The sequence below is a fragment of the Lepidochelys olivacea genome (assembly GCF_965140295.1).
Source record: "Lepidochelys olivacea isolate rLepOli2 genome assembly, chromosome: 13".
Taxonomy (NCBI): domain Eukaryota; kingdom Metazoa; phylum Chordata; order Testudines; family Cheloniidae; genus Lepidochelys; species Lepidochelys olivacea.
In genome coordinates, this window is record NC_140423.1 from 27,029,534 (window position 1) to 27,045,169 (window position 15,636).

A 15,636-nucleotide genomic window follows, 5' to 3' on the forward strand; every position below is an offset into this window, starting at 1 on the left:
TCTAGTGACTGGAGGAACACTGTTTTAATTGAACAACATGAAAACAGCACTACTCACAGAGATTCAATGTTGACATATTTAAATCAAAGACAGTGCTTTGGATTGACACAAAAATTGGAAGAACAAATTAAAGGGGAGCGTGAATACTGGCAACATGTCTTGCAGCATGTTATACCCTTTATTCAAACATTAGCTGAATGTGGTCTGCCTTTCCAGGGATCAAATGACACATCTGGAACATTGCATAATGGAAATTTCTTGGGATTGTGGGTCAGTTTGACCCATTTTTAGCAAGCCATATCTCAAAATATGGGGATGCTGGCAAAGGTAACCCATCATACTTATCCAAGACAATATATGATGAACTCATTGGTCTAATGAGTGACAAAGTTCGTTCAGCTATTGTGGATGAAATAAGTACTGCTGGGTACTCCAGTTTATCTGTTGACTCTACACCTGATCTTTCACATATTGAACAATTGAGTATTGTACTAAGATATGTGTCTCCCACAGATGGAAAACCAGTTGAACGATTTATAACATTCCTCAATTTGAAAAGCCACACTGAACTAGAGTTTGTATTCATGTTGACCATGTGGAATGAAATTTTACAACACTTTTACCACACAAGTCAAGATCTCCAAGAAAAAGAATTGGATTTGAATTGGATTTGAAAACATGTGCAGACATCTGTCAATCATTAGCAGACCACTTACACACTTTGAGGAATGATTTCGAAAGATTTGAAGACATATCAAAAGATATCTTGCCTGATACTAACTACAAAGAAGCCCAGTCCCGCAAGCGAATCAGGAAAAAACAAGCAAATGATAGCAGTGCAACAGAAACAGCATTGAATCCTAGAGGCAAATTTTGCGTATCTACTTACTACGCTATAATTGATACACTTGAAACTCATATGAAGAGGAGAGATGAAGTGTACAAAGAAATATCACGTAGATTTTCTTTTCTAAACAATATGGACTTATCTGACGAACAATATTCACAAGGTTCCCAAAAGCTAGTTGACTCATATCCTGTTGACTTGAACATGAATTTCTGTGGAGAAGTACGGCAGTTCCACTGTTATATGAACGCAAAGTTTAATGAAACAGGAAAAATGAAATTCAGTCACATTGATCTTCATGACACAATATTGAAAGAGGGAATACAATGTGTATTTCCAAATGTAGAGATCGCACGACGTATTTTTCTAACATTGATGATTACTAATTTCTCCACAGAATGCTCTTTTTCTCAGCTGAAAAGAATAAAAAACCCTCAGAGAACAACAATGTATCAGGACAGACTTGATTCACTTTCCCTATTGTGCATGGAAGCGGACATGCTTCATTGAGTCAGCTTCGATGAACTTATCCAGAATTTTGCAATCAGAAAATCTAGAAAGAAGCTATTTTAATTTCAGCATACATGTAAGTTTTGAGTCATTTCAAAAAATAAAATTTTATTTTACAGTATAGTATTGTTTTTATTTTGAATTACATATGGGGGGGCACCATAATCTTTTCAGTGCTTAGGGCCTCTAAAGGTCTTAATCCGGCCCTGAGTGGCAGGGAATGACATTGCCATAGGTGCTGACTCTGTGGGTGCTCCAGAGCTGAAGCAACCAGGGAAAAATAGTGGGTGCTTAGCACCCACCGGCAGCCCCCCCGGTTAGTGCCTCCCCCTCCTCTCAGCATCTCCTGTTCCCCCCAGCTCCTCCCAACCACCGTGATCAGCTGTTCCGCGGCATGCAGGAGGTGTGGGGTGGAGGGGCAGAGTGAGGGCAGGGCATGCTCAGGTGAGGGGTGGAACAGGGCGGGGTGGGGCGGAGCGGGGGCAGGAAGAGGTGAGGTGGGGTGGAGCGAGGGCAGAGCGGGGGTGGGAAGAAGTGAGGTAGGGCTTGGGGGAAGGGGTGGAGTGGGGGCACGGCCAGGGGTGGAGTAGGGGTTCAAGCACCCCCAGGCAACTAAGAAAGACGCCGCCTATGGACATTGTCCATGCAATCAGAGCCTGTGAAATCCTGCATGCTGACGGTTTAGTGAAGTCAGTGCTGCTGATTTACATGTAGCCATTGACATGCAGGACAGAGTATATCTCGGGAACACCCACTCCAAATTCCAGGCTGGCACTTTACAACGACCAAAGAGGAGACTGCCTGTAAAGCGCTAGTTTTACGCTGAGCCCAGTGCTTCTGGAACAGGACTTTGGGAGTTAAATCAGCTCTCTTGGCCCCTCGTGCAGGAGTCTCAGGTCTCGGTAATCTGGGACATTTCAGTGCACAATGTGCCAATACTGCCCACTTCACTGGCGAGCAGTACGAACCTGGAAATGGCGAGCAAGGAATAGCCTTTGGCTGAGTTCTTCGAAAGGACTGAGTATGCTCAGATGGGGGATTGTAAAATAGGGAACCACGTGCAGCCTTAGGAGAAAGTGTAACCAACAAATAATAATATCAAATCAATCCTTTGGGTGAAATCCTGGCCCCACTGAACCACTGACTCCCGGGATTTCACCCTTTGTACAACACGGAACCTTGCTAGCTTCTCTTAATTCGCCGCTTGTCAACTACTGACTGTTGTATATCGGTGAGTGAAAGTGAAACAACAGGATTTAAAAGAAAGGAAGGTCAGTGCATCCCTGGATATTCGCCCTTGGTTTGTTTGGAAAAGCAGCTGAATGTTAATTATTTAGAAGACTTCACAGTACACGTTGCACTGTATATTGTGTAAATGTCTTAGAAATATGAGGCTTCATTATAGATCTGTGCCAATGAGTCCGGGTTGAGACGTGGGGTGAATCTGACTTTATGACTGTGCATGATGGGTTGTGCAAAGTAGCCAAGTGTGAATTAGAAGGGCTTGCCTGTATACACACTGCATTTCCTCTAGAGATTTTGCAGATCCTTACAAAGTACGTTGGTGTCATTATCCCCATATTACAGATGGGGGAACCGAGGCACAGGAAAGGGAAACTGACTTACCACGCAGTAGGCCAGTGGTAGAATTAAGAACAGAACCCAGTTCTTCTGAGTTCTGCTGCCTTGATCTCATGTTGCCGCCTTATCGTTCCCAGCCACCCGCTCCCTATTATTGCAGCTGCCGTTATATGTGAACAGCTAGAACTCCTTCTTACTGGTGAACCAAACCAAAGACCCATTCAGTTACTCTATCGAGCAGGTACAAGTAGAAGCATATATTAGGTTTTTGTATTTTTATAGTTTATTTTAATCTGTGGTCCCTGGGCTCCTGACAAATTACCAATATGGCCCTTGCTCTTCCAAAGAATGAGCACCCTGCTCTGAATTACGGGTCAGCTCCAGGTATATTTAATTAGTGTAATTAAGGAGGAAGCACAATCTAATGGTTAGAGCCTGGGACTGAGAGGTAGGACACCTGGGTTCTATTCCCAGCTCTATCAATGACTTGTCCACTGATTTAGGGCAAGTCACTTTCCATCTCCATATTAGAGAGTTTCCCCATCTGTAACATGGGGATAATAATATTCACAAGGGGGCTGTGAGCCTTAATTGATCAGAGCTTGGGAAACACTTGGAGTTTCTCAGTTGGCCAGTGTTTTATAATCTATCATACAGGTGATCTGATGGGATGTTGGCACCTTGTCCCTTGTGTTTGATCTACCTGCGTACATAGGTACTCACATTTTAATTTGGCAGAGCTGTTTGCAATGGCGGCTGATCTGGCGAAAAGTTTGACAGGGAGCGTTGCTTTTACACGTCGGACTAAGGGGATGGTCACCCGGGGACGCTTCACAGGAACCACCCTGGGGACCGGAGAGACCCGGCCTCGATACTCGAAAAGCCTGTGTGTGTGAAAACAGGTTACAGTCTGCAAACAGTGGAGTGAAAGCCGCACTTTCAGCATGAAACAGGACTTGGGAGATAGGCCAGCAATAGTCACAAAGGGGAACGGTGCATAATCATGCCGCTAGAGGTTGCTGCCGCTACACACAAACGAGCTGCTGCTACATGACACCATGAAGAGTGAGACAAGGTGGGGGAGGTGATATCTTTTATTGGACAGACTTGTGTTGGTGAGAGAGAGAGACAAGCTTTCAAGCTTACACAGAGCTCTTCTTGTCTCTCTCACCCACAGAAGCTGGTCCAATAGCAGGTATTACCTCGCCCACCTTGTCTCTCTAGTACCCTGGGACGAACACGGCTACAACACCACTGCAAACACCCTGACTAGTGACAGAAAGGAACCAGGACTCTGGCATACAGTTTGATGGTACACGTTTCAGCCCTTATGCTGGCAATTTCTCTGCATGCTGAGATCACTCTCGCTAAATGCAGTGGTCTGTTATGTAATGTGTTTTGTTAACCTGCCCCTGAAGGCTTTTATTCTTAGAAATAATTGAGGGGATCAAGACCCTGTAAGGGCTGGGGTGCATTTACAGGGGAAGGACCTTTGGTTCCTCTCCCCCCTTCCATTCTTCCCCTTCTCCTTCCTTTGCATTTCCTCTCCCCACCCCCCAACCATCCCTGTTTATACCCTGTGTCGCAAGAAGCTGGCAGGACGGAGGGGGCAAGTGACCTTTGAGATTGTCCATTGCTTCTACCATTGTGAGATTTGACATGAGCAGAGGAGATACCTTTACATTTATCAAAGCTACATCCAGACAGGTGGATGCCCTGTTCCCTCTTCTCTGCCACCAAACCATTGCCCTCCAGCCAAATGGCATCTTTTCAACATGAGTAGCCACTAGCTTCAGCAGTGCTGAGCAAGCCAAGGATAACAGGAATCCCCAAGGCCTGGTTGGGGGATGGCAAGCTGTAAGGGGGAAGGGGAAGGCAGGCAGCAGAGGAAGGAGAGGAAGGCTGGACTGCAGCATAGGCATAGACACAGAGCCCACTATGTAGAAACGCTACCTCCTTACTCAGCAGATCTGTGTAGGAGTCCTAGCTGCTTCCTTTACTGACGCAAACAGGTGTTTGCTCCTTGGTCTCCCTGCAGCAGGGCAAGCTGGAGTCTGCCCTGCTCTGTGTGGTGTTTGGCAAAAGTGTTCGTTAATTTCTGATCCCAGACTATTTATTCCCGAGAGAGGGTTCAGCTCCATGGCTGAGGGTGAAACTCCGCCCCCTGCCCATGCAGACAGCCAGCACAAGGCCTAGGCGCCACCGACGGTGAATGTTACATACGTTCCTGGAAATCACAAAGAGTAACAGATGGACCCAAAAAACCCAAAGGTCCAGTCTCAGCTCGGCTTCTTTTACACTGCTGCTGAAGGGCTCCTAAGTGGTTCCTAGGCCTTGTGCTGTCTCTGCACAGGGAGGAACGTCACCCCAGGGCTGCCATTTAGAAAAACACACCCTCACACCTGTCTGCTGAGCAGCTTTGCGCTCAGGACACAGAGGGACTGATCCTGTGAGGAACTGGGGGCATGCATAAAGTCAGTGGAAGTTGCGGGGGCACTCATGGCCGCGCAGCAGTCCCTGCCTGAGGACAGCAACACATTAAAAGCTACAGATCTGAGACAGGGAAATAATTTGGTCTGTTTCTCCCTCCTTCACTGATTTGCAGAGTGGAGTGTGATATTCACCCCCTTCCCACCTTCCCAACCTATGCCCCTCTTGTGTGGTATTCATCCACATAACATCTCCTACCATTTCCGGGGTGGGTTGACTTGACCCAGCTCAGAGCCATCTAGCTCAGCCTGGTCTGGGAAGGAAACATGGAGAGGGCTCCTCCTCTCACCTCTTACCTGCTCCTTCTGCTTATCTAGCATGGCCACCTCTCAATCTCACCCCACTTAGTACCGCTCCTGTCTCCTGTACCTCCTCAGCTGGTTTCAGACCTCATCTGAAAACTCCTCTTTTCTGCCACTGCCTCGCCTTTGCAAAGTCTCTCTCCCCCAGCTCTGCTGTTCTTTATTCTACTCTGCCCAGTGTTTTGGGCTGTGGCTCATGGAGAAGCATACACAGAATACAGCACTGCTGGCGATCGCTTCTCCGCTCACCTGTCGTAGAAGTCATCTCTGTAGTAGTCATAGTCAAAGTCGTATCCACTGTAGAGACAAGAAGATGGAAAGCTCTGATTAATTAGCATTGTTACTAGCACTATTGTAATTAATCTATTCCTGCTGCAAATTAAACATTTTATGTTGTTAAAAATCCCAGTCCTTTAGCTTCATCGTTTTCTAGAGCCATGTTTTACAAGTGTGAATGTAACCAATCATAGATTCATAGATTCATAGACATTTAGGTCAGAAGGGACCATTATGATCATCTAGTCTGACCTCCTGCACAACGCAGGCCACAGAATTTCACCCACCACTCCTACAAAAAACCTCACACCTATATCTGTGCTATTGAAGTCCTCAAACTGTAGTTTAAAGACTTCAAGGAGCAGAGAATCCTCCAGCAAGTGACCCGTGCCCCATGCTACAGAGGAAGGTGAAAAACCTCCAGGGCCTCTTCCAATCTGCCCTGGAGGAAAATTCCTTCCCGACCCCAAATATGGCGATCAGCTAAACCCTGAGCATATGGGCAAGATTCATCAGCCAGATACCACAGAAAATTCTTTCCTGGGTAACTCGGATCTCACATCATCTTCCACAGTGGGCCAGTTCTGGAGCATACGAGCACAGGACCTGCCAGATTGGGTCACCCCTGGGCTCCATAAAGCCCAGTATCTTGGCTCTGACACTGACCAGCACCAGTTGCTTCATATGAAGGCTTTAGAACCCCATAATAGGCAGGCAGTTGTGGGATAATCTACCCCCATGAAGGTCACCTCCTAATCCCTACCAGTTATACTGGGTTAAATCCTGAAATGTGATGTTTTTATCTCTTCCAGAACTGTTTGTCTGCATTCACTGTTGTAACTGGGTGTTCATGCTAACCCATCTCATTGAGTTATTTGCCTCAGCATCATCATGTGGCAGTGAGTTTCATAGGCTAATTATGCATTGCATGGAAAAGAATTTCCTTTCATCAGTTTCAAATTTGCCACTTTCCAGTTTCACTGAAGGTCCCGTTGTTCTTGTGAGACAGGGAGAGCAAAAGTTCCCAATCTGTCTGCTCTGTCCTCTTCATTATTCTACATACTTCTATCATGATTCCTCTGACTCATCTCCTGTCAGGTAAACAATCCCAGTCTTTTCAATCTCTCTGTGTATGAGCTATGAGGGACTGATTCTGCCCTCACGTACATGGGTAAGTCAGAGGTGATGCTATTAAAGTCATTGGAGTTACCCCAGTGTAAAATTGGTGCAAGTGAGCTCTGAATCAGGTCCAGCATTCGCTGGTGGGCTGACTTCTCCCAGCTCAGAAGGATCTGGGTCAGCACAGCCTGGTCTGGGAAAGAAATATGTAGGTTGCGCCATCTGCTTATCTAGCCTCTCTTTCTCATCTCAGGTTCTCCCCAGCTGGTGCAGCAGCCTCCTCCTGCACAGCCCCCTCCTTCTAGGGCTGGCTCTGAGTAACCCCCTCTTGGGAGTTCAAGCCAGTTTTCCACTGGCTTTGTGTTTATTCTCCCCCTTTGCGTCCGCTGCTCTGTGCAGACCTCCCTGCTCTTCCGCCTAAGAGATTATGGACCCTCTCCCAAGCTGCTGCCGGTGGCTCTGGAATCTCTCTCCATGCCTGCACTTTTCTGCACAGCTGCCCTTTGCCACATTTAGCCTTAACATGGATCAATTTCAATTTCCTTCCTCAGCCTTTGTCCCTGCTATTTTAATACGTATAATGCTTATTATCGAGGACATGCAGTTCTGCTCCAGCACCCTCATTACACCTGCTCCTGATACCTTTATAAATGATATTGACCTTTTCTCTGATAATCCTCCTCTTTGCTTTCCCCAGCACCGTCTGCTAGGAGCTACAGCTCCTCAAAGGCAAGACCCACTTCTAAATGCTTCTTTCCTCCCCACATCATGGGAAATACTAGGCAGGCAGTTTTCCATACCAGGCAGCCCATCTGCTTAGTTTCTGCAAGCATGAAGTCAGTTCCCCCCATAGACAACACCCCTCACATACACACAAAAGAGCAGGCAATGTCTGCACTGGGGAAGAAGGATGAAAGTGGCTGTCTGCCGACACTAGGCAGGTAGGTCAGAGTTGGGAGGGTGATCTGTACTTGGGAGGAGGGAGGCTGGGGAGCTGAATGCACTGGACAGGATGCTTGTCTGCTGCGGCATGTGCTTGCAGCACAACCCCCCAGCCTGCATCCCAGCCGGTGCACTCCAGCAAGGACTTGCTGCATAAGTGTTCATGCCAAAGCATCCATGCACTTTGTGCCCACTCGACTGGTGCCCAAGCATTGTCTGAGTAGCGCGTGCAGGTTGGGGTGTGGCCTGTATGGAAAAGCGATTGTACACTTTTACACCCGCACTACGGAAAACATAAGTGCTTTAGCTAGAGTATGAGGCTGGATAAAGTGGGAGCCAATCCGAGCATTCATCTCATGTTCAGAACCAGCCCAAATTCTTTCAGAAGTTCAAAGCATGGTTAACTTATTTTCTTTGCAACACAGCTCTGCAATTACTGCTTTGAACCATGATCAGAAATACTCCCTGTCTGCAGTGGTACCCATCTCGGATGGACATTAGTCTATTCTCAGGGCTGAATTAAGGCATAACATTTATAGCCTTGTGTCTAGCCCTGTGTCTAAGGCCCCAGCTTCTGGAGTCACAGAATTACATCAGAATTTTAGCACCACCTAAAACAGTACATTTCTAGCCCTCCTTGTTGTGAATAAAAGCTTGAAAATGTAACCTGAGTGTATCTGATGCAATGATGTCTGCCTGAGTCTGCAGGCAGCACTGTGAGGTGTGAATGGCTCACTACTCTGAGAGGCCCTGCCAACATGACCCTAACAAAGAACTCTGTGTGTGACAGGGGAAGAAAAGTCCTTCAAGCCGATCCCTCCTAGCCAAGCAGATTTACTCCAGCTGCAAGGCAAAGTATTGGGATGCCCAGTTGCTAGTCCTTGGGGGAGAAAAGAGGGTCCCATGGCACTGCCTCTCTGGGACAGAACCTTGGGGAGTCCTGTGTTGTGGTGTCAGGAGGGACCCAGGTTACCTTTATCTGGTCCTGTCTGTCCTAAGATTTCTATCTCTCCTTCTAGACTGCAGAGCTTTGGAGAAACACAGGAACTTCGGGATGCTTATCTGAAAATCTCCTTTCAAAACATTCTGCCCCTAGTTCCAGCAAGAGTTTGTGGACTAAGTTAGCTCTAGGGCTGGTCTACACTAGCTTGACCTGGCTATGTTGCTCAAGCACGTGAAAAATCCACACCCTGAGTGACATACTTAAGCCAACCTAAGTCCCCATGTAGACAATGCTCGGTCAAGAAGAATTCTTCCATCGACCTAGCTACCACCTCTCAGGCAGATGGTTTAACTACACCGATGGGAGAGCCCCTCCTGTTGGCGTACGTAGTGTCCACACTGAAGCACTACAGCAGCACCCCTGCAGCGTTTCAACTGTAGACGAGCCCTAGTGTGAGTGAAGGGAAATAGAGGAAAGAGTCCTAGATCTTGTTGCCTGTTGGCCCTGGTTACACTCCTGCGCTCACATGTTTCATCATCTCTCTCTAGCATCTAATTCTCCTTGTTTCTGCATTACACAGTCCTCCTTGCTAGGCTCATTGAGAGAGTAAATAAGCGTGAAGCTTGTGAAACAGGAAAGCAGTAGGATTCGGCAGTCTGTCACGGTGGAACCATATGGACACAGGCTGGTATTGTCCAAGGAGCCTAAGGGAGTGAGATACCCAACTCCTTTTGAATTCCAGTGGGATCTGGGCACTTCCTTCCTGTATTCTCCATGTACCAAGACATCCCCAGAGGAACAAGCCTGGCACTTTGGGCTAGATTCCCAGCTGGTGTAAACTAGCCCAGTTCCTTTGACATCACTAGAGCTGCTCCGATTTACTCCTGCTGGGAGGATGAGTAAGGGGCAGCGGCAGCTAAGAGAATGTTTAATACACTGCTTCCCCAGCTGGGATACCGGCCATGGTCATCAGAACCAAACTGGTGCTGTTCTCTTAGGCCTGAATTTCGATCAAGATGCGGTGGTTTGCTTGGCCAGAGAGAGAGCGAGAGAGTGAACGTGTGCACGTGCACACCAGAGGTGTCACTATTACATTTCTTGTCTTTAGTACACCCTGGAGACTCGATAACAGTCTCTCCACCCTGCAGCTGTTTTTCACAAGAGGAAAACACATAAGACGCGCAGAGGACTTTCAAAGCACTTCAGAGACAGTGACTGCTTTGCTCAGGCCAGATATCCCGGCATGCCAAGGCCCATAGCACAGCAAGGAAAATGCAGCTGCTGAATGTACCAGGATCGTCCAGGTAAAACACAGCTGCTGCCAAATGTATCTGGTGCGCACCCGCTGTGCTGCTGATTAACACGTGCATCCACAGAGAAAGCAGCGACTATGCTCTTGACTAACTATAGCAGGTTCGCTTTAAGTACGGAGAGGTGAACCAGGCTGGATAAAATAAAAAATGATTCTGGCAGAGGTTCATCCATCTGTGCTTCCAACGTTCTCTTGTATCTCCACAACAACACTCTGTGCTCTCACACACCCAGCGTCTGTCCTGGGGGAACCTGGAGCACTCTGTTTGCGGGGGGGCTGGAGGCGCCATGGGGTTTGTGGTTCAGGGAAGGTTTGGGAAACAGACTGCAGTCAATGGGGCAGTGCTCACTGGGGTTTCAGATTCTGCTCTCTGAGATGGAAGGTTTCATAGAATCGTAGGACTGGAAGGGACCTCGAGAGGTCATCTAGTCCAGTTCCCTGCACTCATAGTAGTGCACCTGACAGGTGTTTGTCTAACCTGCTCTTAAAAACCTCCAATAATGGAGATTCCACAACCTCCCTAGATAATTTATTCCACTGCATAATCATCCTGACAGTTAGGAAGTTTTTCCTAATGTCCAATCTAAACCTGCAATTTAAGCCCAGTGCTTCTTGTCCTATCCTCAGAGGTTAAGGAGAACAATTTTTCTCCCTCCTCCTCTTTGTCACAATCTTTTATGTACTTGAAAACTGTTATCATGTCGCCCCTCAGTCCACTCTTCCAGAGTAAACAAACCCAATTTTTTCAATCTTCCCTCGTACGTCATGTTTTCTAGACCTTTAATCATTTTTGTTGCTTTTCTTTGGACTTTCTCCAATTTGTCCACATATTTCCTGAAAGGTGGCACCCAGAACTGGACACAATACTCCAGTAGAGGCCTAATCAGCACAGAGTAGAGCGGAAGAATTACTTCTCGTGTCTTGCTTACAACACTCCTGCTAATACATCCCACAATGACATTTGCTTTTTTTGCAACAGTGTTACACTGTTGACTCATGTTTAGCTTGTGATCCATTCGGACCCCCAGATCCCTTTCTGCAGTACTCCTTCCTAGGCAGTCATTTCCCGTTTTGTATGTGTGCAACTGATTGTTCCTTCCTAAGTGGAGTACTTTGCATTTGTCCTTACTGAATTAGCTGTAGTGGTCCATGATAATGGATGGGATGAACACAGATGATGGCCCACAAGAAAGTACCTTACAAAGTTAGGCTGCACCCATTCAACAACTACTTACCACACCACTAACTGTGGCTAAAAACATGGGCGTGGTAAGAGGCTTTGACCTCACCCCCTCTTCAGCGGCAGAGTGTGGCATGGCTGAGAACCTGGCCTACAGATTGTGTCCTCACAGCACATGATTTATAAGTGGTTACTAACCAGTGAATTTTAACCATCTACCCACAGTGCTGAACAGACCTGGACGAAGTCTGTCTATTGCGCTCCTATAGAAGAATCACCTATTCCAGCATCTTCCTATCCCTACCTATAAAATGGTCTGTGTTCTTCTCCCTGGACACCTTTCTGTACCTGGCAGTCAAAGCAGATTCCAACCATACCAGCTCTTGCTGGGATCCTGTTCCCAAAGGTTAGGAGACGGGTGACTCTACAGAGGGAAATGTTCCCACCATCCATAGGCTGGGGAGGCAGGTGGTAGCATCTCTGCATGGCCCCCATAACTCCAACCCAGAGAAATCACTCTCTTTAGTCACCGCAGTAATTCATTCCATGTGCATGCTCACAGCCAGACCTTGCAGGTGGGAAGCTTGCAGTGGCTGGGGTAGAGGAAGGGAGGTTACACTGGGAATCACAGGAGGCAGAAAGTCCAGTACACTCAGCACCTCTTTGAATCATTCTTGCTTCTCTCCTTTCCTGCCAGTTGATTTTTCACTGCTCCTCTCAGATCGCTGTCGACCTTTAGTACCTTTAGTTACTAATCGCGTCCTTGAAGCTCGCTCTGAATTAGCGTTCCTCTAAGGCCCTGATCCTGCGGTCGGAACCAGGCGGATGGAACTAAGGGCCCTAGGGGTTCCACATATGCACAGGGGCAGCCCAGGTGGATCTCATTTTAGGACCTGATCCTATTTTGTTGATGGGCCGAATTAAGTCTCCTCCCAAGGAGGGGAGCAGCTAGGGGGACACAGTTCCAGTGCTTACAATAATGTCATCATTTCTACATATGTACTAGTGAAAGGGCAGGAGCCCTCCCTTTGTTAAATGGTTACCATTCAGCCCCAGATTTTCACCCGGGGATGCTGCATAAAATACCTGTTGCTCCTCTTTCTTTAATCAGAGTCCCTCCCCTGAGGGATTAGTGGTCCTGACTAATGACTTAGAATACAACACGGTGTAATTTGACAATGAATTATTCATTCAAGGGAAATAATCTGTGTAATCCAAGGAGCCAAGGTGGGGAGCCAGGCACTACATAAACATATCTCATCATTATTCTCTGCAAGGAAACAATGTTCTCTCTCTTTGATAGCTAATATTATTGTTACACTAACCCACCCTAAGAGAAGTCTTTGTAAAACCCTGACTTGCCCAGTATGCAATGAGTCAGGGGCAGAATGAGCAATAGAATGCAGGTGGTCTGATGTTTTAACCAATAACCTATACTGTTTCCATAGTGTTTGCCAAGTCAGTTATCTTTCTTTCTTTCTTTCTTTCTCATCCATTGATCCATCGTATCATTCTCATCCCTGTGGCACTGGAGCACCTATATGACTCATTCTCAGAATCAGAATTGTGTATTCTTGGATAATCCATGTCTAAAACACTTATGGATCCACCCTAGCACAGCCAGCTGGAAGGATGCCTTTTCTAATGCCAAAGACAACACATTTGTAAAGAGTTATGCCTATCTTAGAATTGTCACACCAGTAAATTGGTGTTTTAAGTGGCCTGTGCTAAAAGTTGAAATATTGTTTTCAGTGATGAACACCTCTCAGTGCCATTTTGGGTATTAGAGATGGAAGGGCAGATTTGGAAACCCTCCCATTTTGGTGGTGGAAACATTTATGAGAACAATTTTGCACCTCAGTATTTGCAGGTATAATTGATGTTTTGAAATTTACATATCTGATTTGGAGGTGCAGTCAAGTACACTGACATCTATAAATAAGTGGGAGTACAAAACCAGAAGCTGGATAAAGGCTGGGCTGAAAACCAGACCATTACTCTCTCGAATGCTGAGAGTCCAACTTTAGGGTAGGATGGGGAGCTGGTCTGGTCTCAACATGGGTAAATGCTATGTTCAACACCTGCCAACCATGACCCAGCGACTGATGGAAGGAAACTGGGCTAGTCCAGAGATTTTCATGTGGCTCCCCTGGTGTTTACTCTCATGGAATCCCATTTTAACTCTGTGATCAGAACTGCAGATAAAGTAGCCTCCTGAGTGTTAATGGCCCTTGAGTAGCTCAAACAATGGTACAAACGCTGGAGATGGGAGAGACTGTGTTTGTGCTGCATAGGATCATCTGCTATCAGACATGCTGCCAATAGGCATGTACCTAAATCCCACCCTAAAGCTGCATAGACCTCATGCGGGCTCTGTGAATTCTGCCCCAATAGGGAGGTCTGTAATGTAAATGAGAAAATAGACAGACCTTCCTCAACTGCAACCTGGCTATGAATCTTGAACCTGGCCATTTAACAATTGAAAATTGGCTTAACCTGGAGAGAAGGAGCCTGATCTTGTGAGCTGTTTAGCACCTTATAGCATCATGCTCTCATTAGCTCAGCAGATAAAGAATTCAAAACCCTTATTTGCTGATGTGCAGACGTCCCCATCAGCTCATTGCTAACACGCTTAACAGAGACTCAAAGGTATTTAGGTACCTAACTTCCATGGGAGTTAGGCAACAAATACCTTAGAAGAACTGGGCCTTAGGCACCTCTTGAGAGATGTGAGAACATGGGCCTGGGTAACTGAACCAGCATCTCTGGAAACTGGTCTCAGTGCATCAGACATATATTTTCTATCTACCTGCAAACTGCACTGATTAAAAGAGAGTGTTGTCTTGTGCCCTAGATTGAGCTGTTTAGCTGCAAGTTGTGCGCTCGGTAATTTCACAGCTCATGATTCCCTTTATGTTCAGGGATAATTGTTGCAATTTTCCAATCAGTAGGTAACAAAGAGGGCTATATAGTATTTAAAAAGTAATACGTACGCTGTTTAAGAGAGAGAGCCAGAACCATTCCTGAATTCTATGATAGGCATAGTCTCCAGTTCAATTCCTTTTTTCAGCTTTAAATCGCTAAATAACTTATTAATTATTTATGATCCACACAGGTTCATGACTAGCAAATTAAAAGGGATTGAGGAGAAAATCTTTTTAGCCTTGTGGGTTAATTTTGCACCTGCAAAGCTTGTGTTACCTTTTTTGAGAATGCACCTGACCTGCTGGTGTGAATCTGAGTGGTTGCACCTTTAGTGACCTGTCTGAGGGCACATCACAGGCAGTGAGAAGTGGCATGCTGTGATGATTTACTCCCTGTATTAATTGTTGTAGTGTCATAATTATTCCAGCAGTAGAGAAAGTATCAGCTGAAAAGATACTTTGGTAGTCTTGAGTTGATTTCACTGCTGAGCTCCATTAGTTCCCCACATATGGCACGAAAGTCCCTTCTCCAACATAAAGACTAAGGCCTTGTCTACACTAGTGGTGTAATTTGATCTAAGTTAGGCTAATTAAGTTACATAAGTTATGTAACTTAAATCGACGTTACATCTACATGTCTACACCATGCTATGTCAACGGGAGATGCTCTCCTATCGACATAGCTTCCGCCTCTCTTTGAGGTGGATTAATTAAGTTGACGGGAGAGCACTCCTCCGTTGACTTATCGTGTCTTCACTAGACCCGCTAAATTGATGCCCGCTGCATCGATGGTAGTGGTGCCAATTTAGTCCGTAGTGAAGACACACCCCAAGTAACTGGACACTGTGCAAGAAGTATGGGAGGGTGAGCGAAGTGGAGTCCATCTCCTGATACAGTCAGCAAGGCAGTTACGCCTATTTATGGGCTGGAATACTGGCTTCAGTCCCTTCTTGCCCTGTGCATATGGTGTTTGGGGCCAGAGGAGTTGCATAAACACAGATCCCAAAGTCCATCCCCACTCTGTCCTGATAACCGCCCTCCACGATTGGCTGTGTGGAGCTGCACCGAGAGCTTTCCTATGGCTGCACTGGTGTGCATAGGAAAGGCTGCACTCCGAGAGGCTACTTGGCCTGCAGCTCCCAAGCACAACCCCAGTGGGACCGGAGCCACCAGGGTCCCTTTTTGACTGGGTGTTCTGGTTAAAAACTGG

General features: G+C 46.5%; 1 protein-coding gene across 5 annotated transcripts in view; it reads right to left on the bottom strand.

The window, feature by feature from the left end:
• RALY (RALY heterogeneous nuclear ribonucleoprotein) overlaps nt 1–15,636 on the bottom strand; it is a 277,011-nt gene that overhangs the window by 15,807 nt on the left and 245,568 nt on the right. For all 5 annotated transcript variants that reach the window (XM_084645718.1, XM_084645717.1, XM_084645720.1 and 2 more), the window contains 2 exons: nt 5,980–6,027; nt 3,662–3,822 (listed from right to left, as the gene is read on the bottom strand). In XM_084645718.1, coding sequence (XP_084501844.1) covers nt 3,662–3,822; nt 5,980–6,027 — 209 coding nt within the window. The remainder of the gene's footprint in view (nt 1–3,661; nt 3,823–5,979; nt 6,028–15,636) is intronic.